The 27,522-nt window shown below is 34.6% G+C and overlaps 8 protein-coding genes across 10 annotated transcripts; 3 read left to right on the forward strand and 5 right to left on the reverse strand.

The window, feature by feature from the left end:
- Nucleotides 1-32: 32 nt before the first annotated feature.
- On the forward strand, nucleotides 33-5,207 carry Br140 (bromodomain-containing protein 140). Its single transcript, XM_070655072.1, has 8 exons — nucleotides 33-761; nucleotides 1,167-1,443; nucleotides 1,628-2,471; nucleotides 2,589-2,891; nucleotides 3,058-3,232; nucleotides 3,335-3,753; nucleotides 3,904-4,275; nucleotides 4,349-5,207. Exons 1-8 carry the CDS (start codon nucleotides 633-635, stop codon nucleotides 4,527-4,529), a joined length of 2,700 nt encoding a protein of 899 aa, XP_070511173.1. The 5' UTR covers nucleotides 33-632; the 3' UTR covers nucleotides 4,530-5,207.
- Nucleotides 5,198-7,906, reverse strand: Pyd3 (beta-ureidopropionase pyd3). Its single transcript, XM_070655092.1, has 6 exons — nucleotides 7,749-7,906; nucleotides 7,123-7,277; nucleotides 6,584-6,831; nucleotides 6,100-6,488; nucleotides 5,668-5,985; nucleotides 5,198-5,552 (listed from the first exon to the last, which is right to left on the reverse strand). The coding sequence occupies exons 2-6, from the start codon at nucleotides 7,212-7,214 to the stop codon at nucleotides 5,478-5,480; spliced, it is 1,122 nt and encodes a 373-aa protein (XP_070511193.1). The 5' UTR covers nucleotides 7,215-7,277; nucleotides 7,749-7,906; the 3' UTR covers nucleotides 5,198-5,477.
- Nucleotides 7,907-8,207: 301 nt separating this feature from the next.
- LOC139102211 (protein I'm not dead yet-like) lies at nucleotides 8,208-10,997 on the forward strand. Its single transcript, XM_070655944.1, has 9 exons — nucleotides 8,208-8,240; nucleotides 8,375-8,548; nucleotides 8,671-9,054; nucleotides 9,162-9,223; nucleotides 9,343-9,718; nucleotides 9,817-9,959; nucleotides 10,023-10,117; nucleotides 10,220-10,503; nucleotides 10,570-10,997. The coding sequence occupies exons 1-9, from the start codon at nucleotides 8,208-8,210 to the stop codon at nucleotides 10,852-10,854; spliced, it is 1,836 nt and encodes a 611-aa protein (XP_070512045.1). The 3' UTR covers nucleotides 10,855-10,997.
- Nucleotides 10,998-11,099: 102 nt separating this feature from the next.
- On the reverse strand, nucleotides 11,100-13,703 carry LOC139101717 (protein I'm not dead yet-like). The gene is made up of 6 exons (XM_070655083.1): nucleotides 13,021-13,703; nucleotides 12,472-12,784; nucleotides 12,262-12,404; nucleotides 12,059-12,153; nucleotides 11,643-11,926; nucleotides 11,100-11,514 (listed from the first exon to the last, which is right to left on the reverse strand). The coding sequence occupies exons 1-6, from the start codon at nucleotides 13,311-13,313 to the stop codon at nucleotides 11,239-11,241; spliced, it is 1,404 nt and encodes a 467-aa protein (XP_070511184.1). The 5' UTR covers nucleotides 13,314-13,703; the 3' UTR covers nucleotides 11,100-11,238.
- Nucleotides 13,704-13,921: 218 nt separating this feature from the next.
- LOC139101709 (probable RNA-binding protein 19) lies at nucleotides 13,922-17,813 on the reverse strand. Its single transcript, XM_070655074.1, has 11 exons — nucleotides 17,681-17,813; nucleotides 17,389-17,593; nucleotides 17,076-17,278; nucleotides 16,823-16,979; nucleotides 16,468-16,752; nucleotides 15,272-16,389; nucleotides 14,989-15,191; nucleotides 14,805-14,921; nucleotides 14,604-14,709; nucleotides 14,314-14,437; nucleotides 13,922-14,217 (listed from the first exon to the last, which is right to left on the reverse strand). Exons 1-11 carry the CDS (start codon nucleotides 17,714-17,716, stop codon nucleotides 14,135-14,137), a joined length of 2,637 nt encoding a protein of 878 aa, XP_070511175.1. The 5' UTR covers nucleotides 17,717-17,813; the 3' UTR covers nucleotides 13,922-14,134.
- Nucleotides 17,814-17,896: 83 nt separating this feature from the next.
- Nucleotides 17,897-20,937, forward strand: Fancl (E3 ubiquitin-protein ligase Fancl). Its single transcript, XM_070655091.1, has 7 exons — nucleotides 17,897-18,366; nucleotides 18,434-18,559; nucleotides 18,635-18,882; nucleotides 18,992-19,181; nucleotides 19,258-19,479; nucleotides 19,695-19,795; nucleotides 20,198-20,937. Exons 1-6 carry the CDS (start codon nucleotides 18,049-18,051, stop codon nucleotides 19,788-19,790), a joined length of 1,200 nt encoding a protein of 399 aa, XP_070511192.1. The 5' UTR covers nucleotides 17,897-18,048; the 3' UTR covers nucleotides 19,791-19,795; nucleotides 20,198-20,937.
- Nucleotides 19,222-21,329, reverse strand: LOC139101727 (NADH-cytochrome b5 reductase-like). Its single transcript, XM_070655101.1, has 5 exons — nucleotides 21,193-21,329; nucleotides 20,830-21,107; nucleotides 20,399-20,633; nucleotides 20,125-20,336; nucleotides 19,222-20,021 (listed from the first exon to the last, which is right to left on the reverse strand). Exons 2-5 carry the CDS (start codon nucleotides 21,089-21,091, stop codon nucleotides 19,831-19,833), a joined length of 900 nt encoding a protein of 299 aa, XP_070511202.1. The 5' UTR covers nucleotides 21,092-21,107; nucleotides 21,193-21,329; the 3' UTR covers nucleotides 19,222-19,830.
- On the reverse strand, nucleotides 21,193-25,038 carry LOC139101722 (galactose mutarotase). 3 transcript variants are annotated; one of them, XM_070655094.1, is made up of 5 exons: nucleotides 24,802-25,038; nucleotides 24,531-24,720; nucleotides 23,283-23,485; nucleotides 22,726-23,093; nucleotides 21,193-22,581 (listed from the first exon to the last, which is right to left on the reverse strand). In XM_070655094.1, exons 3-5 carry the CDS (start codon nucleotides 23,476-23,478, stop codon nucleotides 22,075-22,077), a joined length of 1,071 nt encoding a protein of 356 aa, XP_070511195.1. In that variant the 5' UTR covers nucleotides 23,479-23,485; nucleotides 24,531-24,720; nucleotides 24,802-25,038; the 3' UTR covers nucleotides 21,193-22,074. The 3 variants fall into 3 exon arrangements, with proteins under 3 accessions (XP_070511195.1, XP_070511194.1, XP_070511196.1); XM_070655093.1 differs by having other exon boundaries at nucleotides 24,111-24,720; XM_070655095.1 differs by lacking the exons at nucleotides 24,531-24,720; nucleotides 24,802-25,038 and adding an exon at nucleotides 23,618-23,781.
- Nucleotides 25,039-27,522: the final 2,484 nt, after the last annotated feature.

A 27,522-nucleotide genomic window follows, 5' to 3' on the forward strand; every position in this document is an offset into this window, starting at 1 on the left:
CGCGAGAACGAGCACTGCCGATGTGACTGACGTAAAGCTAGATCTCTTTTGCCCCTCTCCCCTGCAGCCCCCATCCACTTATCCGCGGTCCGACCGCAGCGCGTCCAAGTGGTGGACTTTGTCGCGAATTATTATGCCGGGCACGGATTACGGAACACGTAGACGAGGGAACTCGAGCGAACGACGTGGTGGATTGGTCAGTGGCTGAAAGATCACTTGACCCCGTCCCAATCGAATTTATCCGCGCGCCGGACCGGGGTAGCGACCTAATGTTGGCACCAGCTGACACTCGCATTTACGACAGGGCTGCCAATCAGCTCTCATCGTTTATTTAAACGTAGTGGAAAGCGGAGTCCGTTTGGTGGAGGAAAAGAGGCATGGTGCCGACGCTCGCCGCTTCTGTTGAGCCTCGCCGACTGTTCTCGCATATTTGATCGCGCGATATTGATATTTTTACGGATTATCGATGAGGAGATAATTATCTGCCTTTGCGCGCCGTGACCGGTCGTCGGAGCTCAATTGTTACCGACGTTTGAGCGCGAATTTGCGAGCCGCGACAGGTTAACGGTGCGCGTTGACTGAGGTATACGATCAGCGTCGAATACTACACCAGGATATTGACCGAGACGAGGATGAATACGCCGCAATCAAATAAGAAGAACAAAAAAGTAGGGCGGAGCAGAATAGGAGTGCTGAACGAGAGCGCGAGCCCTACGAATACTGAAATTCTCAGCAGTCAAGAAGCAGCAAAGTTTGTTTTGGTATAAATAAAATCTTAATTTTACTTATTTTTCAGAATTTTATGTACAATTTTATTACATGTAATATTTAAAATTACACTTATATAATTTATTTTATGTATTATCACCACAAATCTATTTTTGGCATTATAAAACTCATATAAAGATTTATTGTTATGGCAGGGCATTTTATTTTTTTTTTTATGAAACTGGGTTATAATATCGTAGTATCATTTTTAAAAATTAGAATTTGAAAATATTTTTTAATGTCCTTTCACTTAATGTCGCGTATTAATTAAAAAACGTGCTTAAAAATCGTTATTAGATCCTAAGAAAAAAAAAGTAGAGCAGCCAGAATTATTCCCTTTGGGAATTAATATCAGTGAATTCAAGATTTAATAAAAAATAATTTATTAATATTTAAAGGTAAACCCAATAGGAGAAGATGGAAACAAATCAATCAAGCTGGCCATCTCAGATGCAATCCCTATAATTTCCATGGACATAAATACATTGGATGAAAAGGTTCAGAAAAGTAATGCAGCAACTCTGGAAAAGGAGAAAGAAGACAAGAATATTCTTAATTCTTTACCTATTGCTACAGTTAAAGAAATAGAGAATTACGAAAATCAGTTAGGAGAAGCTGAGGCGCTTCCTAATTCTTATATTAGATTTATGGAGCGCAGTGGCGAGGAACTTGATGGTAAAGCGTATTTTTAATAATATAACAAGTGTTTTAATATTAAAATACTATTAATTAAATTTATTATATAATTAAATTAAAATAAAAAAATTAAATAAAATGTATAAAAATTACGTCATAAGCACTTACTCTCTATAATATTGTCGCTAAATTGTTTCAAAATCATAAAATGTTTCTCCGACAGGAGAAGTAGAATACGACTTGGATGAAGAAGACACTGCCTGGCTTTCAATTGTGAACGAAAGAAGACTCGCCTCTGGATTAACGCCCGCATTGGAACCCGATACATTCGAACTGCTGATGGACAGACTAGAAAAGGAATCGTATTTTCAACAGCAAAGTAACGGCGGCGGTGGGGTTGCCGCGGATGAAGACGCCGTTTGCTGTATTTGCATGGACGGAGAATGTCAGAATAGTAACGCGATCCTATTTTGCGATATGTGTAATCTCGCAGTTCATCAGGATTGTTATGGCGTGCCTTACATACCCGAGGGTCAGTGGCTGTGCAGAAGGTGCCTGCAAAGTCCGTCCAGGGCGGTTGATTGTGTCCTTTGTCCGAATAGAGGCGGCGCTTTCAAACAGACTGATCGCCCTGCGACGTGGGCTCACGTAGTGTGCGCACTATGGATACCAGAAGTACGATTCGCCAATACTGTATTTCTGGAGCCCATTGACAGCATAGAGAGCATACCGCCGGCACGTTGGAAGCTGACGTGCTGCGTATGCAAGCGCAAGGGAGCTGGAGCGTGCATCCAGTGCCACAAGAGCAATTGTTATGCAGCGTTCCACGTCACCTGTGCTCAACAAGCTGGCTTATGCATGCGTATGAGAACGGTGCAACCTGCGAATGGTGAGCCGATGCTGGTGCAAAAGACAGCTTATTGCGAAGCACATACTCCGGTCGACTATCAACCGTCCACGAATCCCATAGACGCGCGAAGGAGAGCGATAGCTAATAAGAAAAGCTCGTCAGCGCCGGTTATTTCTATTCCCACTATACCGCCCGAAAGAATTAGAGAAATTGCCAGGTAACAAGAATTATCTTTCTCATTTAGATTTAACATCGATAGATACTGTTTCACACACAGCAATATTTTAATACATAATTTTATGATTAGATTTATGCGTTGCTTTATTTCAATTAGTTTAGCGGAAGGAATACCAAAAAGAAGTCAACTAATACAACGCCTTATTGCCTACTGGACGCTGAAGCGGCAATACAGAAATGGTGTTCCACTACTTAGAAGACTGCAAAGTTCGCATCCGCAGTCTAGACCTCCTCCGCTCGGAGAACACCCCTCTTCGCCGACGCACGATAGCGAAGTGCGAGGAGAATTATACCGTCAGCTTAAATATTGGCAGTGTTTGCGTCAGGATTTAGAACGCGCGCGATTGTTGTGCGAGCTAGTACGAAAACGTGAAAAATTAAAGAAAGAATTATTTAAAGTGTTAGTATAGTAATCGTATCTCAATAAATTTTAAATGATACAGATATTTATTTTGTGTGCTAAAAATTTGAATATATATATATATTTTTTTTTTTTTAATTATTTTATTGTAATTTTAATATTTTTATAAAATAAAATTTTTATAAAATATTAAAATTACTTGCAGAAAGGAAAAGTGTTTATGGCTTCAATTGCGACCATTGGAAAGTGTTTTACGTGCATTATTAGAAGCTATGAAGGCGAAAGATACAAATGATGTATTTGGACAGCCAGTCAATATTAAAGAAGTTCCCGATTATCTCGAAATCGTATCACATCCTATGGATCTCTCCACAATGCAGGTAATTTTATATTACGTTAATTTGCACATTTATTATATATTATTAAAATATATCCATGAATTTTATATTTATATAAAATTTTATTAATTTTTTCCATTACAGGCAAAATTAGAAAGGCAAGACTATGATTCAATCACGGCTTTCGAAGTCGATTTCAATTTAATGGTGAGCAACTGCTTGGCGTACAATCGCAAAGACACCATGTTTTATCGAGCGGGAGTGAAAATGAAAGAGCAAGGTGGAGTCTTGATCGAGCAGATTCGCAAGGATTATCCAGAGCTCGACCCGGCAGCCGAGTCTGAGCAGGTTGGCTCCAAGTCTAGAAAAAGAGAGAGATCGAATCGCAATCGCGTGGAAACGGAGTCGCAGTCCAATGAGAAGGAGACCGGCGGAGGTGGCGTGAACAGAAGGACTGCTGTACTATTTACGCGTAAAGCTAGAGCACGTAATGCTAAAAGCGGCCAAATGTCGCTTCCCGAGGATGACAAAAAGAAGCAAAGTGACAGTTTCAAAGTATATAGGTAATTATGACATGAGACAAGAATACGTTAAGAAATTTTTTGCTAAAATTTGACTTGTAATAATATAACAAAATAATTCGTACTTATTAATATACTAAAAATTTATTCGGGTATATACTACAGAATAAATTACATGGTGAATATTTTCAGGAGTGGAGCAATGGATAGCGACATGGGCGAGGGAGAAAGTCAATCGTCAAGTTGCAGTAGCTGTCCCACGAGTCGGTCTACCACTCCCGATCCAGAAGAGGAGAAGCAACGACAGGAAATCGTCGACACGAAAAAAGAAAACGAGAGCAAGCAAACGAGCCCCAGCAGTGGCTTGGAAGCCTTGCAACTCGTGTGGGCCAAGTGTCGTGGATATCCTTGGTATCCGGCTCTTATCATCGATCCTAATACACCCCGGGGGACTGTATATAAAGGAGTACCGATTCCTGCGCCGCCCGACGATGTTTTGGCGCTTGCAGAAAATTACAAAGAGCCGGTTTTCCTTGTTCTTTTCTTCGACACAAAGCGTACATGGTAATAATCCTTAAATTTAGTTACATAATTAATAAGTTCATTAGTTAATGATATTTATTTTAATATTTTTCAGGCAATGGTTGCCAGGTGAAAAGTTAGAAAAACTTGGAGTGTCACAAGAAGTAGATGAGGCAAAATTGATTGAATCGCGCAAGCCTACGGACAGAAAAGCTGTGAAGAAAGCTTATCAAGAAGCTTTACATTACCGCAAGCAAACACATAATTCTGTGCTGGACAATACGACCTCCGGATAAACGTTGTAAATATAAGGAAAAATGTAAGTAGTTCAAAAACTTCTTAATTAATTATCTATTATATAATATAAAAGATATAATTTAATATGTATTTATTAAATATTTAATCTGAGGTAAATTTAATTCTAACTGAGAATTACACATTAAAAGAATTTCGCCAAATAAATAACGATATACATATATCGAAAAATTAATATATAATCAAAAAATTTATATTACGTGTTTTAAAACCATACAATTAGTTATTAATTACGTTTGTCAATTATTGTATATAGCTTTATTGTACAAATTTAAAAAACTAATCGGCACTTTTCGTATAATTTTGAATTGACTTAACAAATTAAAGTTAAATTAATGTCATTTTCTATTTAAACGTATTATTTAAAAGAAATTTTAATTTAAAACATATAGATATTAATTTATCAAAGTGAAGAAACTCATTTGAGAATAAATTTCAAATTTTAACGTCGTACGAGATGCTGTTTGTAGTTTAAAGAAAATTTTTAATCAGTATAGACTTTTATATAAAATTTACAGCAATATAATAATTTATATAATAAAACTTAAAAACTTTATTAAATCGAACAGTAAGGTAAAATAGTAAAACTAATTCTAAAATACAGTTTATGTATATAAATTTAATTATACGTAATAAAATAAAAATAAAATTTATCTGAATTATAGAACTTTATTAACCCTGAAAAACTTAGTGTGTCAATAGTGTTATTGGTATATAATTGGTTACATTTCGTAATTAAACTTTTATAAATAAAAAAAATAGATGGCACACTGAATAGCATTTCGTAATATCAATGACAAACAAGTATATTTATATAATATTAATATTATTAATTATAACGTACATATTAATAGCGTAAATTAATAGCGTAAATGGCACATTCGATTCAAATTTAATTTTGGTGTTGTTCGCATTAAAGCATTTTGTTCCTAATTACGTTTAGCGTTTTGTTTCGAGACATATTCAGTGAGTTCCTTAGCATACATGTCGAGTCTTTGGGTCATCTGAAAAAAAAAAGTACGTAATTTGTTTTTTATTTTTTTAAATCACAAGTTTCGTAAATTAAATCTAACAATTTTAAGTATCTCATCAATAATTAAAAAGATATGAAATACCTACCCTAAAGCCCCATATATCTTTTACTTGTCGGCACATATTTAGATCCAATTCTCCAACCATCAGTCCGTCTTTGTGCCGACTTAAGCCCGGAGTTCGCGTGCCGTCGGGAGCGGTAATATAACTCGAGCCGTAAAAATGTCCGAAATCGTGATGCGCCGGTTTTTTATCGCCCGAGGTAAACTCATTTTCAAAAACTTCTGTTCCCACACGATTGATAGCGCAAGTGTAATAACTGTTCGCCACTGCGGCGCACCTCGCCTCAATTGGCCACAAGTGTTCCGATAATCCGTCGATAGTTGCACATGGATTGAAAACAATCTAAAAAAAAAAAAAAAAAAAGAAGATTATGATTGAAAAATTAAGTACATAAAAAAATGAGTTTCTCCACAAAAGAAAATCGACTTGAAGCTTTATGGAAGATAATTAACTCACCTCCGCCCCATTCAGGCCAAACATTAGCCAGTTCAAGGGATGATGACGCCCGTAGCAAATGTTAATCGCGATGCGTCCAAAAGGAGTGTCAAACACCGGGTGCCCTGTGTTGCCTTCCATGTAGTAGGTGGACTCGTTGAAGTCACCGACACGCGGAATGTGATTCTTCCTGTGCTTCCCAAGAACCGTGCCATCCGTGTTGATCACCACGCAAGTGTTCCAGAGAGTGTCGCCGTCGGAGCTGTCCCTTTCCAAGATCGGCGATATTATTACCATATTGTACTTCTTCGCCAGCTGTGAAAGGAACTCGGTTGAGCTCCCGGTATTGGCGTCCTCCGCGAACTCGCACCAGGGATACTTTTCCCTCGTGCAGAAAGCGAAAGGCATAGCTGCAATAATCTCAAAGCTCAATTACTTGTGCATTAATAAATTTATATAATTTATAATTATAAATATATAGTGATAAATGACAAATTTTACATACGCCATGCTTCCTGAAGGCATAAAATGTTGACGTTGTACTGAGCCGCCTGCACAATGTAGGATCTTAATTTATTTTGTATCGCGTTTCGCTGCTTTTCGATATATTCCGTTGTCGGAGACACTATGGAGTGCTGTATTAGCCCAACGCGAACTAGGCGCGGGGCACGAAACTCTTCGAAGGTAGCACGATTGATCATCTGCCATCCTTTTATCTCAAAGTTTGCATCCTCCCATGCTATATCTAGCGGTCTGAAAATAACACCGTGAATAGGAATCTACATTAAAATTTTATTGACGGTTAACGAAACAAATAATAGCAATTAGATATCGCGAATTTATTAATTTAACAATGCTGAAACTAAATATTAAAAAATACAAACTGTAAAACGAAAGCGTATGCTTTTACTTTGGCCTTTGGAATCTTCAGACTTTAGCGGTTTTTTTTTTAAACAAATTACACGACCAAGTGATAAAGTGTTCTTAGATAAATTGTTCGCAAACGAAACCTTCCTGTACAAATATATTTTGTAGTAATTTTACCTTGGTGAAGGACCGAATAAAGCAAGTCGTACATTTGCCAATTTATCCTTCGGTATGTACTTTTCTAAAATCTGCTCTACCGTTTCGCTCATCTTGGTGGCTCTTTGACTAGTAATCTCACAGTATGAAGTTTGGTAAATATGATAGCTCTCTCCCTGTGTTAATAACAAGATAAACATTACCGAAAGATAACAGACGACATGCTGCAAAGACGTAAAGTTATGTAAACGAGTTCAAGAAAGCCGTTGCACAACGTTGAAAAATTTGAAATATTACTGAATATTATGTATCTTAATTTTTGATTGTTACACTTATTCTTTTAGTACATCCGGATCACACTGGGTTACATCGCTTGGAGAAACTCAAAATTCCAAATAAAATTTATGTGCGCTAATAAAATTAAAAATTCGCGAAACACTATTATTTAAAATTAGTAAACTGTTTTACTTGTGTCGAACAAATTCAATCAAGAAATTATTCTAGCAGGGAATAATTCTGTTATATTGAATATTTGTACGTGAAGTCGAGACATTCGTTGTGAAATTATACATAAATTAATTAGAAAGCCACATAGATTAATTTCGCAATATACTTTTATACAATTTTTATTACTTTTTTTCACGTACCTAAATGTCAAAATGAGAAACTGCGCGCCAGTTTAATTTAAGAACTATTTTATACCGTATAGCAGCAGAAAGTATAATAGGCACACAGTTTTTAACGCACAATACCGTGCACTTATCTTGTTTACGATCGTCAATGATCGTCTACGAAGCGTGCAAGCGGGAGCACGTATCCACGTGACAGACAAATTGAGGACGTCGGCATAAAAAAATTTTCATAACCGACGGTCTTGTTCTATCTTGTTTTATGTTTGCCATCAGATGGCGAAAGTATCGAACAATATTTGAGAAAAAAATTAGCGTCAACGGCATCATCACCACGGCTTCAAATAAGATTAACCGCCACTCAATTAAACAAGTTAATTAAAAGTTTGATTGAGCGAAAAAACAGTGTGTATATAATTCAAGATTATGTTACATTACCTGCGTACACACAAAAAGACGTAAATTTCGAATGACATCATGATTGATGATGAAAAAGCGGAAAATAAGAACGTAATTTTAGAAGGAAGGTAATTATCTGATTTAATTTTTATTTCGAAACAAAAAGCGCCTAATTTTATTATAAATACGACGGAAATATAACTAAATAAAACTTAGGTTATAAATCTACATATTTAAATATTTAGAAAATTTTACATATATCGTTAAAAAGGAATGAAGAGGAATCTGTCGATGATGTGAAGAACCTAATTAATTGCTTAAAACGTACAGGATGGTTTTTCAAGATTTATTGGAAGATTATTTTTGCACTCTTCTGGGCACTTTTTCTTCTGCCTTTACCTTTAATTTACAATTATTTGGTATAATTTTTTTTTTTTTATATATAATACAATTTTATTTTTTTAAACTTAAATTGCATTTGTTTTTTTTTTAAATCGATACAATCTATTAAATAATTAACAAAAATTTCTTTTTTTTATAGGAAGCTAGATTTGCATATGTAGTATTGCTGATGAGTGGTTATTGGATATCTAACTGCTTTCCTATGGTAGTAACATCGCTTATTCCAGTAGTCCTGTTTCCAGCTTTGGGTATACTTAATACCGCAGATACGTGTGCTTGTTACATGAACGACACGATAATGGTATTCGTTGGTAGTGTGATACTCGCAATAGCTATCGAACACAGCAATCTCCATCTCAGGATCGTTCTCGGATTCCTAAAAGCAACTGGCTGCACCCATGCAAAGCTGCTCGGCGGTTTATGCACAATCACAACTTTAATATCTATGTGGGTATCGAATACTGCGACCACAGCCATGATGGTGCCTATAATTTTTGCTGTTTTACGCGAGCTCGAACAAGTATAAATTATTATTATTTTTTAAAATTATTATTATGCAAGTTATTTTTCAAATTTAAGCACATGCGTATAGAGATGGCACAATTTTAATCTTAAAATGTTAAAATGCAGGCTAAGTTGAGTACAATGTTTGAAACGAAACAAGTAGATTCGGAAAGACCAGATGTACCGCTGTAAGATATTATAAAAATATGTTTTAATAGTAGACTACATTACAAACGTTCGATATATAAACTGCCATTGTGCAAAAATGATAAAAATATATATTGCAATTGATTAAGTAATATAATAGTAAAATAAAATTTATTATTAAATTATTATTTTGTACTGTAATTGTACATTTTTTTTTTTTTAGCGAAATAAGGCCGACGAAGATAACAAAAGCATATTTACTAGCTGTGGCTTATTGTTCAACGTTTGGTGGTACGGGAACATTTGTGGGAACTGGTACAAATTTAACTTTTAAAGGGATCTATGAGATTATATTTCCCGAGGCTGAAGAAATCGGTTTTATTGATTGGATGATAGCATCTTTTCCTCAAATGGTTATCAATTCCTTTTTTACGTGGTTGTATTTACGAGTTACTTACATGGGATATCTGAGACCGCACAGTAAGGACACTCAAACAGCCGCAATTGGAAGGGAAGGTGAAGCCGTTATAAATTATGCAAGTATCCACACATTTTTTTATTTAATTTTTATCTAAAGAAAATTAAGATAAAATTATAAAATATTAACCAACAAAAGATATTTTTACACACTTAGATTATGCGACAAAAATACAAGAATTTAGGCCCTTTAACTTTTCATGAAATTGGAGTAGCCACCTTATTCCTTTTGTGCGCGTTTCTTCGGATATTTCGTAAATCCAGTTTTTTCTATGGATGGTCGAGAGTAATCACTAACGTGTTAGTATTTTAATTTCGTAAAATACATGGAATATAAATAATTATCGTAAAATAAACGTGCAGAGATGTCGGAGATTCAGTGCCGGGGATATTTGTCTGTATCTTAATGTTTTTCATCCCGAAGGATCCTAACTTCATTTACTGTTGCAGTCAAGATCGTGAGAAATTACAGAAATGCGAATTTTACAAATTAATTACTTTTAATGAAATATTTTTATTAGATTTTTAAATCCTAAAATTAAAACTTGTAAAATTTTCAGCTGTTAAAAGGCCGAAAAAATCATCGGAAGGTTTGATTACGTGGAAAATGATAGGGACTAAAATGCCGTGGAGTATGATATTTCTATTCGGTGGTGGTTTTGCAATCTCGAAAGGAAGCGTTGCATCTTGCATGGCAAAACGATTCAGTGATGCTCTAGTACCGCTTCGTTATTTACCACCCGTTGTGATATTAGTAATAGTGTGCTTATTTGAAGGCATCATAACAGAATTTACTTCGAATATAGCAGTGGCAAATATCACTTTACCGGCGATAGCACAAATGGTAAATTATGTTATTCATATGTCTTTTATTTTGGAAAAAAATTAATTTTATTTAAATATCTTTCAGTGTGTAGCAATGGAGATGCATCCTATGTATTTGATGATACCAGCTACGTTAATGTGCTCGTTTTCGTTCCGTTCGTCTGTCGGAACTCCACCCAACGCGATTATATCAGTTGCGGGATATATTCCACCCGGTTGGTTAATTGCTAGCGGTTGTGTACCTGCGATTTACAGTTTGATAGTAGAAATTATTTCTTTCTTAACATGGGGAACGTTTATTTTTGGGATAAAAGATTTTCCTATTTGGGCCATGCGTGTTCCAATGGAGAACAATACAAATGTTTGTTAATTTAATAAAAGAACTAAATAAAATTAATAAATTATGATGCAGATTGTAGTCTAATGTTTTAAATTCTAGTTTTTCTTTTTGTAAGATTGTTAGAAAAAAAATATTATGTATTTTATTTCGGCGGAATTAAAATTATGTACGTACATAATTTTAATTGTGTTCTACGGTCTCTTCTCGACTTGTAAGCATTAATCGGGAGATCCTGTAAATTTTCTCTTTATTATAAAGAGAAAATAGCATTAAAAATACCATTAAAAAAAAAAAAGAAGATCAGACATAATTTTTTTACATGCCAAAATACAAGACACATAGTCGATATTTTTATTCTTTTTATAATCAATTTTATTTTTATAACACATACAACGTTAACGAAACGAAATCAAATTATGCTTTTCGTTCAATATGATTCTGTTCTGCCCAAGCTGGAAATTCATCGATGCCAAGAATAAAAGTTCCCCAAGTAGGAAATAAAATAATTTGCACTATCAAACTGTATATTGAAGGGAAACATCCAACTGCTAGTAGCACACGAGTTTCTATACGACCCGCGATTGTTACAATTGCATTCGGTGGTGTAGCAGCTGGCATTCTGAATGCGTACGAACACATTAAAGTCACTGGCATCATTAGATATAAAGGATGTATCCTCATTGCTACACACTTGGAGGAACATACAAAAATAAATAATTATTTTAAATAAAAGAAAATTTTTTTATCCAGCTGTTAAAGTCATATTAATAATAATTTTTAATTTATAATAGTTTTTTTCTTATTGCATAAACTTTTACCATGTGAGCGACGACGGGCAATATTATATTAGCTGTACCAACGTTCGCAGTAAACTCCGTTAGACTACTGGCGAAAAAAAGGACAATGGCCATCATCAGTATAGGAGGCAATTCTCTTAAAGGCACCAAAAGCAGTCCTAATTTTATGGCAAGCCCTGAAACACTGCTACCTTTTGAGACAGCGAAACCGCTGCCTAATAAAAATATCAAGCTCCACGGTATTTTTTCTTCTATAATCTGCCACGTTATCAAACCCTCAGACGATTTATTCGATCGTTTAGACGCTGCAATTATATAAAATGTAATCGGTAATATGAAATTAGCATGGCAAATAGAAAGGCGAGTCAAGTTAATTTAATTAAATCAGAAAACTATACTTGAGTTAATAATAATTATAGCTTAAAATAAATTCTTACGATTTTTATCGAAGAAATGTATAAAGACCGGTTCTCTTGGGATAAAAAACATTAGTAAGCATACTAGGATCGCAGGTACTGAATCCGACAGTGTTCTATATAAAAATAATATTACAAACGTAAGATAAATTTATTATTAAAAAACATAGCGCTCAAATTTAATCTTTTAAAATTCGTTTTACAAATTTAAGTTTTGAATTTACACATCTGTCAGAAATTCCGCCCATCCGCGAATGAATCCAGGAGCTCTAAATATCCATAGAAATATACATCCTGTGAAAAGCAATAAAACGGCGACTTCATGAAACGACATTGGTCCTAGATTTTTAAGATTTTGAGTTATCACCTACAAGAAGCAATATATATATATTTTTTTTAGATGCACTGAGAGTCTGCATACTGTCGAATCGTACTTGATTCGCAATGGCTTCGCCTTCTGTACCGATCCTCGCCAATTCAGCATCTTTACTGTGTGGTCTTAAATACCCTAAGAAAGCAACTCGCAAGTATACCCACAGTAAAAAGGAGTTTGCAGCCATTTGTGGGATTGAAGCAAGCATCCACTTGCCAAAAGTAATTGGATCAGCATCGGGAAAGTTATACTCGTAGATGCCCTTAAAAGCAAGATTCGTCGGCGTACCTATAATCGCTCCTGTGCCGCCGAAAGTTGAGGCATATGCTGCCGCAAACAAATAAGCTTTCGTCACGTTTGTTGGCTTTATATCCCTGAGAAAAAAGAAGACAAATTTATGGCAACGATTGCGTTCTGTAAGGTGCGTATGTACGTATACATATTAATATTCTATCAATTAATCTAATTTATTCGAAATTTAATCGTTTTAATCGTCATAAAAATCTGATAATTTAAAGGGTCTGTTAACTCGCATGAAAATACTGTTAGTTTCATTACGTATTATTCGCGTATTACATTAAGTGATATCTGTATAAAATTTAATACTCACGGATCAGACTGAGCATTCTCTGGATCTTTGACATCGAATACTTTCCCGAGTCCTTGCTTCTCCAATTGATTAAGTATTGCGAAGGCGATGGGTATCATCATAGCAGTGGCTGCTGCATTCGCGATCCACATAGACATAAAAGTGGTCACGGTGCAAAGACCACCGAGTAGCTTCGCATGACTACATCCGAGCGTTTTCATTACAACCAAAGCGATTCGCAAATGCAAGTTTGAATGTTCAATTGCGATCGCGAATATCAATCCGCCAATAAAAACCATGATAGTATTATTCATGTAGCAAGCGCAGGTCTCTTGAGTGCTAAGAATGCCAAAAATCGGAAATAATACTACGGGTATTAACGACGTGATTCCTACCGGTAAACATTCTGTCACCCAGTATCCGGCTACTAGTAATACAATATAGGCACATCTAGTTTCCTACAAATAATAACGTATTAATAACTACCGACATAATTATAATAATTCTGTAAAATTAAAAAGTTCAGTAAAAAATAAATATAATTATATTTAGTATCAAGCTTTAACTTCGTAAAATTATATAAAGGAGATTTTAAATTAAGAGATTTTTTTTTACCGAGGAATCATACGTTATTATCAAAGGTAATAGAATTATAGCCCAACAGATAGCGAAAATAATTCGCCAATATAACTGGAGAAAGATCCGAGTTCGTTTCGTATATGTTAATTGAAATGAGGATCTGCAAAAAGAAGCTTTTTTTTTTATATATATTAAAATCATATAAATTCGATCTATGAAACGTTTATTAAATATAGCTAGCTTTGATTGCATTTGAAGTGTCGCTATTTACAAGTATCTTATATATAAGATCTTTAACAAAAAATAAAATAGGTTAAAAGTCAGGAAATTATTTTTACAGGAATTTACAACGGATTTCACTAAAATATATTTTTACATTTAAAAACCATATAAAATGTAACCTCTGTTGCATGTTTTATCCAACTCGTGTTTGATTCTTGATTTTACATGCTTTTCTCAAATGTCCACATTAATATCGTTTCGTATATTACAGAAGAAAATCAACTCAGTGAATTTTGTTACAAACATACGGCTGCAAACAGTGTCCGCGGTGTAATTACACTTCTTGAGTTGAATTTGATTCGAGACCAACACTTTCAGGATCTAATTTGGATTTCTTAAATCCTTTAGCTGAATCTTCTAAATAAAAAAAAAATAAAAAAACGTTAGATATAATACAAATATAAACCAATAAAAATTTATTACGTTATAACGCATAATAAATATAAAAAATACCTTGATAGAAATGTTTTGCGGTACGTTTTCTAATTTCTTCAATACCTTCTTCCGTTTGTGCCCATTCAAGTACTAATCTTCGACCGTATAAGTGAGTACTTTGACATAATGCGTTAAATGCTTTCTATAATAGAATGTGAATAAAAGATTAAACAAAAAACCTGTGTAGTTCCGTAGTTCTTTCCGCGGAGTAAGTAAGCGGAAAAAGAGTGGGAGTGAGGAGAGAGGACGAAAACTCTCGAGACGGTGTTCTCCGGACGAGGGTGCAACAATATGTTTAACTTCCTTACCTTTGCATCTGTTTTAGTATAATATTCGACAAAGGCAAATCCTCTGTGTTTCTCAATTCCAACAAGTTTCTTTGGTATTCGTACAGCTTTTAATTCACCGTATGATCTATAAAATTATAATAAATTACAAAAATAATTTATGTTTAATATATAACGTGAAATTATTTCGTTAAAAATTATATACGATATATGTATACGTACTTAAAGAGTTCCCTAACTTCTTGAACAGTTGCTTGGAAGGGTATATTTCGTACTAAAATTTTCGTACCAGTTTGTTCGGTGACCTGGGATTTCTTTTTCGACGTTTTGACGTCAGACCTAAGAAATTTTACAGTTTAAAAAAAATTATCAATTTTTCAAGAAAATAAATTAAAAAATAACATACATTAGTGTTCTCTCGGATCGTTTTAATTCCAAACTCTTTCCATCGAGCACCGACATTTGCAACGTTTTTAATGCACGATCCGCGTCAAATTTCCTCTTGTATCGTATAAATCCATATCCCATTGACAGTTTTTTAGCAGGATTTTCCGGATCTTTTTTCATTGCTATTGTTACATAATGGATAGGGCCGCATTTACCGAAGTACTGTACATATAAATTTATATTATTACGAAGAAAATAATCATTATTACCTCAATCAGAAATATAGATATATAACAACTTACATCTTTTAATTGTTCTTCCGTAGTTGAGAAATTTATATTTTTTACAAAAAGCGTTGTATCTGGTTCGGGTGGATCGTCGTCTTCTTGCTTATGTATATTACTTTTATTTTCTTTAGATTCCTTTACCGTTACTTCATTTTTAATGTTTTCCGAATCTGTTAATTTTGTAGCCGCGTTATTTTTAGTTTTAGACGGCGGTGTAGTAAAACTATTATCCGGTGCCCATTCTAAATACAATGGTAAATGCTTATATTTTGTGTAAGCTAACGAACGGAAAGCTTTACGTGCTTCGGATGGTTCAAGAAATTCAATCAGCGCCGTTATACCCGCTGGTGGCATTACAATTCGAGCGAGTTCTCCAAATTTGCCAAACATTTGTCGTAACTCATTCGATCTCGCCTGAGCTGGTAAGTTTTTCACTAAGATTACGGTAGTCGATCTTTTTTTTGGCGCTTGGTTAAAAGCATCTAAGCATACACCGTTTTCTTCAAGAAAAGCTTTTGTATCTAGAGCTATTTGTGTTTCTCCTAACGCAAGTTTGACCGCGGCACTCATTCCATTCGATCCGTCTTCCAGTAATCTCTCCTTCGACGTATTGTAGCGATTCGCAATAGCATCTGCCACGGCGTTCTGGCCGAGAAACAATGCGTTCCAATTATGCGACGAACTTGCGGCTGCTTTAGTCTGCAGTTCTTTTTTTTGTTTATAAGTTAAATTATCTTCGTTCACATTTTCTAAAGAGGGCTTTGCCTTTGCGGGAAGAATGTGTAACATCCTACCGTCTAATACAGAACCGTCCAGCTCACTGTAGGCTTTTACAGCATGTTCTGGCATCAGAAATGTTACTGTGCCGAACCCTTTCGGTCTTCTAGTTTCTCTGTCTACAGGTAAATCGACTTCAGACAGAGGACCATATTTTTCAAATAATTTTCTAATTTCGTCTTCCGTAATTGTATACGTTAGATTCCTGATAAATATTCTTCCAGATTCTGCTATACTCTCTTCGTCTTTTAAAGCCTCCTCTTGTTTCTTCCATTTTATATTAGTTTTATTCAAACTTTCGTTAGATTCAATTTCCTCTTTACGCTCGTATTTAGATACAAATATTTGTTTCCCATCTGAAAGAATGCAAAATTAAATTAAAAATGTATACGTAAATGTGTATTACATTTTATATTATATCTAAAGTTTTTTACCTAGAAAACTTTTATTCTTCATAAGAGCTTTTTTCATGGCTTGCTCCGTTTTGAATCCTACATAAGCTATACCTTTAATATTACGTGGAACTCGTATAGATTTTGGTTTTATCGGTCGAAAGAATTGTTTAATGTGTTTTTTCGCATGTTTGAATGCAAGTCCTTTAATTTTTACAGTAAAGAACGTTAATGGGCCATACTTTGGTACATCTTTCGTCAAAGATTTCATTCCACTCCGAAGTAGCCAATCAGGTTCAGCTTTCTCATTCGAAAGTGGTGTTTTTTCTAAAATAGAACATATATTATATTTTTTACTCAACAGAAAATAAGTTTTTTTTTTTTTCTTAAATTATACCTTTTACAGAATTATTTTCCTCATCTTCAGATTCAGTGTCAGATTCCTCTACAGCTTCTTCTTTTACTGATACATCAATGTCATTTTTCCAGACTGCTTTTACATCTTTATTAGTATGTGTTTCAAGAAATTCCATAAATAAAGGATCATCCTTGTGCTGAATTCAATATAATTAAAAGTAATTTAATAAATAATGATTTCTCAGTAGGTAAAATAAATTAATATTTATTAATTAGAAAATTAAAAAATATACCTTCTCCAGTGCTTGCTTAATTTCATTATTTTCCTTTTTATCTGCTTTTTTCTTTTTTACTTTGCTTTTATTCTTAGCATCTTCTATATCATTTTTTTCTATTGAATCTATTTGTTTCTCCTTTGATTTTGATGTTTCTTTAACTTTATTATGAGCACTGTCACTTGCATATTTACTCCATGACCGTGGCTTTGAAGGATCACCTAAAATTTATATGCAAACTTATACTTCTTATATATACTTATACTTTTGTATGACATTTATTAAACTATTAAATTATTATAACAATATAATAACTTGTAACAGTTCATACCTAAGTTTGCACATTGCTGAACAGACACTTTACAAGTATCAATAAATGTTTGATCAAAATAAGATTGTGCCAGCTTGGCTTGCTCCTCTGATTTATATCCAATAAATGCAAAATGTCGAAACTTTCCATCTTTCGTATACTTAAGTTGAACATCAGTCACAATGCCCTTTTCACTAAATAATTCTTTCAATTTGACATCCGTTATCTGTGTAAAATAAAAAAAAGATATATATTTTAATTATTATATATATATATATTATAGATTAAAAGTGTTTCTATATATAATACGTACATTTTTCGGTAAATTTTTCACTATTAACCGAGACATTTCGCGTAATTAACTTCTTGCGGTTAGAAATAAATCTTGCTCACGTTTCTCGTAAGCACGTTGCATATCAAAGCATGTATGCAATGTTTTCGGAAACGCATTCGATATCGTGCAAACGAATTCAGCCAATAAAAGCGCGGAACTAGGTTTGGCACGCATGTAACCTATCGGACACCGGCGGTATCGCTAAATGCATTTGTGTAATAACTGTTGAGAAGCTACGTCTCAATTGATAAATTTATGGATGAAAGCATTTGTGTTAATAAATATATTTATTTAAATAATTCCTTTAAATGACATTCTTTGCATATAACGAGTTATTGTAAGTAATAATGGGAACGAAACGTAATTATAACTGTGAGTCAATTTGGAACTGGCATCCGGAGATCGTGCTTGTTTCAAAATCGCCTGTCACTTATAAAGGCTTTCTGATAGTCTCGCATTCGTTATACACCTCCGCCAACACCGGATGCTTCCGAATAAAATTGAAATTAATTATGCCTAATTATCCGTCGTTCTGTAACGCGGAAATCAGTTTCGGCAAGCAAATTGCTTATCTGCGAAATAAAGAATTTAGCAAGGATGTGAAGGAATCTATGAAATCTGCACAAACAGTACAATCATTCTTGTTACAGTTACAAATAATTATTGTAAGTATACACGTATTTCTCTCCCACCTTTTTTTAATATTAATATAATTGTACATTTTGCTTATAGAGTAAATACATATGGAATACAGATAATAATATAGACAGTAAAGTTGAGACAGTAAATTTGTTGAATGACTTTGTGTCTAGAAAAAATGTTTTACAAGATATAAAAGCAGCTCTTCAAAGTTCATCTGTAAGTATATAAATTTTATTCCTTGTAAGCTCTCACTTGATCTCAATTATTTAAAAAAAAAATTTATTATTAAAGGATGTGCAATTGTCTTGTGATGGAAATTTGAATATTATCAAGTTGTCTTTAAGAGGGATATCTCTTAAGCTTAAAAGATGTAACAATGCTGGAACACCTTGGAAAGTAGTATCTTCTGACTTGCTTGATATTCCAGCATTTGAAAACTTGGAAATGAATGTAACTAGTTTAAGTGTTGCAATGACAAAGTTAACATGGAAAGTGGAATTACTGGAAAGAGCATGGGAACAATTAAAAGAAATTGATGAGTAAGTTTGTAAAAGTAGAATGCATTTTATTTGGTTTATTGCCAAAGCAATGATTAAATAACATACAAAAGTTTTAATTTATTATTTAATTAATTTAATTTATTATTAGGAATTGTTGGGTGATTGACCCACCTGAACCAAACAAAAGTCACATGTACAGACGTATTCACTTGTCTCAATCTATATCTGTGACAATTACGATAAATCCGCTGAGTCCTACTGCTGTACCAACAATTACATTTTCAGGCAGTGATAACGAAGTGAAAAGGCAAAAGGATGAGGTTTCTAATAATATTCATGTATGTGCATAATATAAACTAATGATTCAATTATACGGAATTTAAAAATTAATACGTTTTTTTTTTTTTTTTACAGAATTGGAATCAGGAGTGTAATATTATAGAAAATCTAAAAAAATTATTAAATATGTATGAATTTCCAGAACAACAAGATAGTTTGGATGACGTGAAAGGCATTATTAGTAATTGTGAATGCGGTATATGTTTTTCTGAAAAATCAGAAACTGATAAATTGCCGGATAAGATATGCAATAACATAAAATGCATGAAACATTTCCATTCAGCATGCTTGTCTAAGGTATCACGCAGATCATACATAATTATATACATAATCATATATAATTGTATAAAATTCCACAATTATGTTAATTTTCAAAAAATAACATTTAAAAAATAGTACAATCTTGTAGCGGCCGCCCGCGCGACGGTCTGTAGCGGCCGCTATAAATCTTATTTTATTTGCTATAAAACATTACATAAAATATATTTCAATAAAACTTTTTTTTATAACAGTGGTTACAAACGAATGCTGGGAATCAAGTTGTGTTCGGCTATATTCATGGGAATTGCCCACATTGTAAGGAAAGCATTTCCTGCCCTGTTGAATGAAGAAGGTAGATATTGATTTACCTCTTAAAAATTATTTATTCTATTCAAATATATGTATATGTGTATAATTCACTTCTTGAAGCCACTCTTTCATGGATTGATTAAACTCTGAGGTTCCACATATTAAAATTAAAGTTGTTTCTGTATCACTATATTGCAAATAGTCAAAAACAAGTGATTTGCTTAAACGACCGGCGTTTACTTTAAAATTATGAAGGTTGATTCTCTTATCTAGGAAAAAAAAATACATTTAAGACAACCAGTATATGTGTATAATTTATAATATAAAAATAACTTTTCAAATTTTATTTCGTAACGTTTCGATGTCGTATACCATTTAACTGGGACAGTTGTAGTGTGCATTTAAAGTTCCAATAATCTGCAAGTTGCATTAATTCTTTTTTCAGAGGCACATGCTCCACGGATGGAAATCCTACAATAAGATGTATTTTTGTCAATTCCCTCTCATCATCGATGACTGCTTTAGCTATAGGATAAAGTGCTGCTATTCCAGAACCAATGCAAAACATTACGATCTGCTGAAAACTATCGTAATAACGCATTAACTTGTGAGAAAAGTAAGCTTTAATTATTTTTATTTTATATACCTGTTTCTTTCGTAGTTAAAATTTCCATAAGGACCCCTAATTTTAATTGTACTACCAATTGCTGCATTTTTCAAAAGTGAACTGAATTCACCATGTTTATATACTTTCACCAAAAAAACTAAACTTTTGTATGTCCAAGCAATTGGAGTATATGGTCGAGATTTGTTAAAAAAATGTAGCATGACATATTGACCAGGTATAAGATGTAATCTAATATTATTTTTAATTTTGTATTCTATATAATATATATAAAGAGATTATTTCTTTAAATATAAGTGTAATATTTTCTTTTTAAATATCTACACTACTTAAAAAAAAAATTGTTTAATTATAACATTTTTTTTTATAATAAACGATTATAAACTTAATTATTTCTAATATATTTTATATAATTTGTTATTTTTACTGTTGACTTAATAAAATTATAATACCTGGATACTCTAAATAAATTAATATGTAATCTTCTGACGCATCACATATACTCGTAACGACAAATGCCTTGTAAGACATAAGAGACAACAAATTGTCAGCTGTTTTAACTTCTGCTTGTGTCTTTTTATTCTCCCATTCTTTTAGTAACGTTTTGTGAACGTCAAAAATACATGGTGTGCAGCCACTACCACAGCAATCTTCTTCCAATGGTGTCTTCGGCCTGTCATCGTCATTTTTATAATCGTAATTATCTAAACTCATTTCACTTTTTTTTTCTCTACATACAAAAGCACAAATACAAGTTAACCAAATTGATACATAAGACGCGACTAAAAGCACAGTTAAAATAATTATTGACTTACTATCCCAACGTATTTAACTGCAGATACATTATAGCGTTGGAGAGCAAATTATTTTATTTAAAAATTATTAGTTTAATTATTGACTTAAATTTTTATTCCTCAACATTGACGATTCGTACTACTGAGTTAGTTTGACGTATGAAAAAACTTTTAGAATTCCTCCACATTTACTAATCCGTGTTCCTATATACATCCAGCCAATGTGAGAACACGTAAAACACTCCAACCACCACTGTTACCACCAGCAAATTCTTCTGCTAAAGAATCGTGTTTTAAAATAATGTTCACATAACCTGGCATCGAAAGAATTTTGTACGTATACTCGCATTTAATAATCTTGAAGAATTCAATTTTTTTTTTCTTATGACTGCTTGTATTTCAGTTTCTCATTCGAGAGAATGTGGCCCTTGGTAATAAGGTCTTTGGGCAAATTCGGTAAATATATTACGTTTCCTATTGTGGGTATTATTGGATTCGTTGGATACAATGTTGAGGGATGGGTATCGGATCGTTACACCCCGTCAACAAAACCTATTACGCAACAGCGACAAGACAGGCTGTTGGAGAATATAGATTCAACTTCCAAAAAGAAGCATAATCCTTTAGAAGTTAATCTTTCGCCGTCTTTGTCTAGCTAGGTGTGCGTGTCGTTAATACTCTTCATAAAAAGTATAATAATTACATCATTTGCAGAAGATATGAATAAATTGTTAATTAATATCGTGGAAAAATCCTTAAGTTTCATGATACGTATGTTTAAATATGCGTCGATTGTTTTTTCTTTTACACAATTATGGCCGCAGACCAGTAATGCGAGATTGTTTTATTTAATATTTATTGGACCTTTTAAAAATTTATAGCAAATAAAAAATTAATAAAGCATTAAGCTTCTACTCCAAATTTGTAAATGACGATATGATTGTACACGTTGCCTGGTCGTAATATACTATTGGGGAAGTTTTTATGGTTTATTGCGTCGGGATAATTTTGCGTTTCCAAGCAGAAAGCGGCATGCTTGAAATAATTCGCTCCGTTTTTACCAGCGATACCAGTTTCGTTCCTCTCCGGTATGGAATTCGCTGTATAAAGTTGAACCCCCGGTTGATTCGAGTATACCTCTAAACGACGTCCTGAATCCGGATGCAATACTTTAGCAACAAAATTAATTTTCTTGTCGTTGAACGGCTCTGGCAAGCAGAAGTTATAGTCGTAACCACCACCTGGCACCTTATTGATGACGTTACCGAGGATCGTTGGTTTCCTAAGATCCATTATACTGTTATCAACCGATCTAATCTCGCCGGTAGGAATGCTCTCAGAATCCGTGACAGTCCACCGATCAGCATTTAGCATAAGCACATGCTTATACAGTTCTTCTGCATTTGTAGCCTGAAAATGATTTACAAATAATGATCGGTAATATAATTTTTTTTTTTTTTTCGTGATCGATTGATTAACTACAACAATAAAATTATATTCGACATATTAAGAAATACATTTTTGCTTTTTAATATAACGAGATAATATACGTACGTGTCCAGCGAGATTAAAATAACCATGATTCGTCAAATTAATCGGTGTGGCCTTTGAAGAATTTGCTTTCATCTCTATGCATAGTTCTCCATTATTGTTGAGTCGAAAGCTAGCCGTCGCGGTGACCGATCCCGGATAGCCTTCGTCACCATCCGGACTGACCAAAGTCATTACCACGCGATCTCCATCAATTCTTGCATCCCATATCTTAGAGTTCCAGCCGTGCGAACCACCGTGGAGACTGTTCTCACCTAAATTCTTCGACACGTTATAGCGTTGACCATCCACAACAAAAGTTGCTCTACCAATACGATTTGCAACTCGTCCAACAGTGGCACCGAAATACGGATTGCTTGACGACAAATATCCTAAAACATAATCGTCAAATGCTTCATTTAACTTAATCTTTTTCAATTACAACAATGTTATCTCTCAGAATACATAAAAACTTTAACTGGTAATTTTAATTAATTATTTTATTGAAAAAAAAAATTTTTTTAATTAGATAATGCAATAAAAGTATTTTTCGTCTATTAAGAGAGTAATTTTTAAACTACCTTCGATATTATCAAAACCAAGCATGACATCGGCTACGTTTCCTTTTTTATCTGGCGTTCTAATAGCAGTCAGTGTCGCACCATACGTAATGACATCAACTTCTTGACAAGCATTATTTTTCAACGTGAATTTTTTTATCTCTTGTCCATTTACAGTACCCCATGTCGTGGTTGAAATACAATCTCGAGCTGCCATATTCTTCCTAAGTAGACAAAAGGTAGGAATTAGTAATAATTAAATTGTGAATACATTTTAACGTGCCGCCACGAACATGTACGATCATGCAAATAAGTTCCCTTTTTAAAAACTGAATAAAGTCCCAAAGTACATTTACCAACAATGCCTTTGCGATGCAGGCACGAAATTAAACTTTCTACACAAACGAAACGTTTTGAAAGACGAGCGCTACGCTCAGAAGCTCCCCGAAATGTATTCAATTGTCCCACTTATATCGAGTATAAGTCGTAATATTAATATTCGACTTCTATTGGTGGCGAAAAACGTATGTGTTGCTATGCTGAATTGAATCTACTGACGATTGCATACGGAGTACGAACCCTCAACATATCGCTACGATCTTATCGCGGCAGAACAAAAATATCCCACATAAACATAATTATGACGCAACGATGCAAAAGTATCAACCATAAAATTAAAATAAAATAAAACAGACGGCACGATTAATAGCGAGCATTTTCAAAAGTACATTATTTCATTAATTTTAGTATTTAATTTAAAAAAAAAAAAAAAAAATTTTATCGCAATTAAAAAAAAATTCTCTTATCGCGAGAACAATAAATAAAACTAAAGTGTGCAGTACTTCTTACCCAAGCCAAGAAGAGGCCAATAATATAAAGAGATGCAACATTGTCGATTGTACAATTTTAATAACTCCAGTATAGATGTACGATGCAGATAATAAAAACTGCACGTCTCACGGAATAATGCAGTAAAACGTTTGTCTCAGTTCTTTATAATTTCCACCCACTTCCATTAAAAAAAAAAAAAGAAAAAAAATTATTCCCAGCTTTGTTTTCGCAAGTGCACAACGTATCGCACAACGTTAGCCAAGCACAATAGTTTTATTAGACGTGTACAAGGCCGTGTGGAATAGAAAGGATCTTGGATGATATATCGAGCTACGCAAACGATGAGCACGTACACGTGCAATGAGATAAAAAAAAAATGATGAAAAATATCGATAAAGATGATGAGTTTACTTTATAAATTTGAAATACTAAAAGTACCAATTTTAAAACGACTCTGCACTTTTATTTCCACCGTCTGACCATCGTAAACGCGTTAGTCACGCTGATCAACAGCCGTCGATTTTAATTCAATCGCGTTCACCAGAGCGTCTGTGACGTGCATTTCTTTTTGTATGGCTTTGAATTTTAGATTGACGCTGTTCGTGGCATGGCGAATGTCCTCCAGGTTCTGCAACAGATTTTAGACGTTTCTGTCAAGAAGAAGAGAGGTATCCATCTGGGAAGTCGAACGTTTTACATTGAACCTGACCATCTTTATGCTCTTGTAAACCGCAATTTCCTGTTCTCTCGTCCACGGCTCGTTGGGATTGTAGGACATTACGGTCGACGAAAATGACGAGTTCTCCATGGCCTCGACCCTCGCTTCCGTTTATTAATCAGAACGAAGCATAAATCTATAAACTTATAGGCGTACAAAGTTGGACTCGGTGTTCTACAAATTTGGGATTCTTATTGTTTTTCTTCCTTGTTTGCTAGGTTAGATATTAACCTGTTGATCTCCGTTACCAACGTGTAAAAAAAGACTGCGCTTGGTAAAAATTATTACTTCGTGATTGGCTGTTGATCAGAATAATTTGCGAGACATCGGAAATTTACTTGAGCACATCGCGTCCGATATCCAATGAAAAATGTTATACTGTTAGAGCCCAAACTCGTATTGGATATTACTCATCGGCTGTGTGAATCTTCCATTGCGGTTTAATAATGCGCATAATTTGAATGATAAATCAGGATTAATGCGAAAAATAATACTTATTTTATTATATCTGTTCGTTCTGCAACTACTTTGCGTTTAATAAAAAGATGTATAGGCTTCATATATGTTGTAATTAATATAATAGTAGGAAGTACAGAGGGAGAAGTGAGTCACAAGCTCGATAACTGCAAAAAAAGGAAAATGTACACATTTCTAATTAAAAGAAATTTTATACTATAATAAAAATAGAGCTGCTTATACTTCTCAATTATATATGATTTACAAGACTAATTTTTTTAACATATATATATACATATATATGTTTAAAAAAAAAAAAATATATATATATATATGAATTCGATTACATTTTCATACTCTTGTATGAAAACATAATTTATATAGATTTAATACTATATATGGCTGGCTATCAAAAGAATTAACAAACATATAAATCACTATAGCAACTTCACATTACTGAATAAAACGAGTTAAGATGTCTTGTCGTAAGCAAGTTGTTACATTGGAATGTGTATATGTATATACATATATGTATAAATATATATATATGTATATACGCGTATTCAAGTATAAATGTTTCAAGATTATCGCTCGCCGAATAACGCGTTACAACTTTCGCACGACCAAAATTTAAAATAAAAAAAAAATATATATATAGCCGCGATAGATTTATGGAGCACAACAATTAGGGATGTATTACACTATTATATATAAATACATCGAGAAATAAGGGTGGGTGTTAACCAAGAGTCAATCAACCGTAATCGACACTCAGGGCGCTTAGACCTTTCTTCTTGATTGCCTCGCCGACGGCACGCTCCAGGAAGTCTTCAGGTTGATCACATTCGTATACTTTATTCGCATCCAGCGCATTGCATCTCCCGGACTCCACATTGCTGTAGACCGTCCCATAGGGAAAGTCCTCGAGTTCGTACATACATTTGGACGAAAAGGAACAATCGACACCTATGCATTTACAATAATGAGGCTGAAGAGCGAGCTCGGCTGATTGGACTAAGCCGTGATTACGGATCGCCATTGTCACTGCCGTGTCCTCCATATCGTTTCCTCTATATGATAAATGGAATCTCGAACCAACCGACTCTTCCTCCAGAGGATCGGGCGGATGCATCATTCTGTAGTACGCCAAAACTTCGTTGATGCTGTTATCCATGGATCCTTCTTCCTCTTGAAAGGCTTGCCACAATTTAAGCTTTTCTTCAATTTGTATTTGATAAATAATTTCGTCGTAATCGATATTTCCCACCTTGCTGGCCGACGCTTCCGTGTTAGCACTTGTCTGCTGTTCCTAGAGCAATAATTATTTCTTGTACACAGTCTGTAATTATTTCTCATCGAATTATAAAAGCTCAACATACTGCAAATTAATAACAAAATAAAAACAAAAAAAATAAAATAAAATAAAATAAAATAAAAATAAAAAAAGCATTGCAAGATTATAAAATTGCAAAATGAGTAATAATCATTTTGATGAATTAACAGTTACATTAATTTAAACTAACGTGAAATTAAATTACAAATTCTTTTAATTACCGAGTCCGGTGTTTCGTCAACTTTGGATAACTGAGCGCAGTGACGTTTGGCTGGAAAGAAGGCGCACTCGTGCTCGTCTACATCGGAGTCGTCGTCGTCGCTCGCGACGATCTCTACCGCGCTGCGCCAGAGCTTTTTCCTGGCGCGTTCCTTGTTGCTGGCACGAGAGAAGGGCGGAAGGACAAGTATTTCATGTTCGTCCATGCTGGCGCGCAATTTCTCGGCATCCGACCCCGCAACGTCGATCGTCTGATCGTTCTCGCGAGCCTCCGCCAGGGCGTTCTTTCGCGGCGGGGCGTTCGCGCCCCGTCAACGACTTTGCTGGCCCTACTCGACCTCTTCCCCACAGCCCACGGTTTCTTCGGCTCTTCGCGCGGCCTCAGCAGAGGTGCATGGAGGGATCCGGTTCCGATTCCGTTGCTAACGATCACCTCAGATTATTTACTATGCCCGGACACCTGGGGCGCCGCGGACGGCGATGGGTCAGACGCGCGGTTAACCTAGAGAACAAACCCCCCCCCCTGCGGTCGATTCGCACGCGTTCAACGCGCGGAGAAGCGCAATCTGCGGGCTGCACCCGTGCACCGAGGACTCCGAAAGTCGGGCGCGTCAAGCGCGGAATGCCGGAGCCCGGACGACGCGACACCGAGGGCTCCCCTGGGCTCTCGCGCACCGTCAACGGCAGGCCTCGCGTTTGACAGC

The sequence above is a fragment of the Cardiocondyla obscurior genome, linkage group LG04 (assembly GCF_019399895.1).
Source record: "Cardiocondyla obscurior isolate alpha-2009 linkage group LG04, Cobs3.1, whole genome shotgun sequence".
Lineage (NCBI taxonomy): Eukaryota > Metazoa > Arthropoda > Insecta > Hymenoptera > Formicidae > Cardiocondyla > Cardiocondyla obscurior.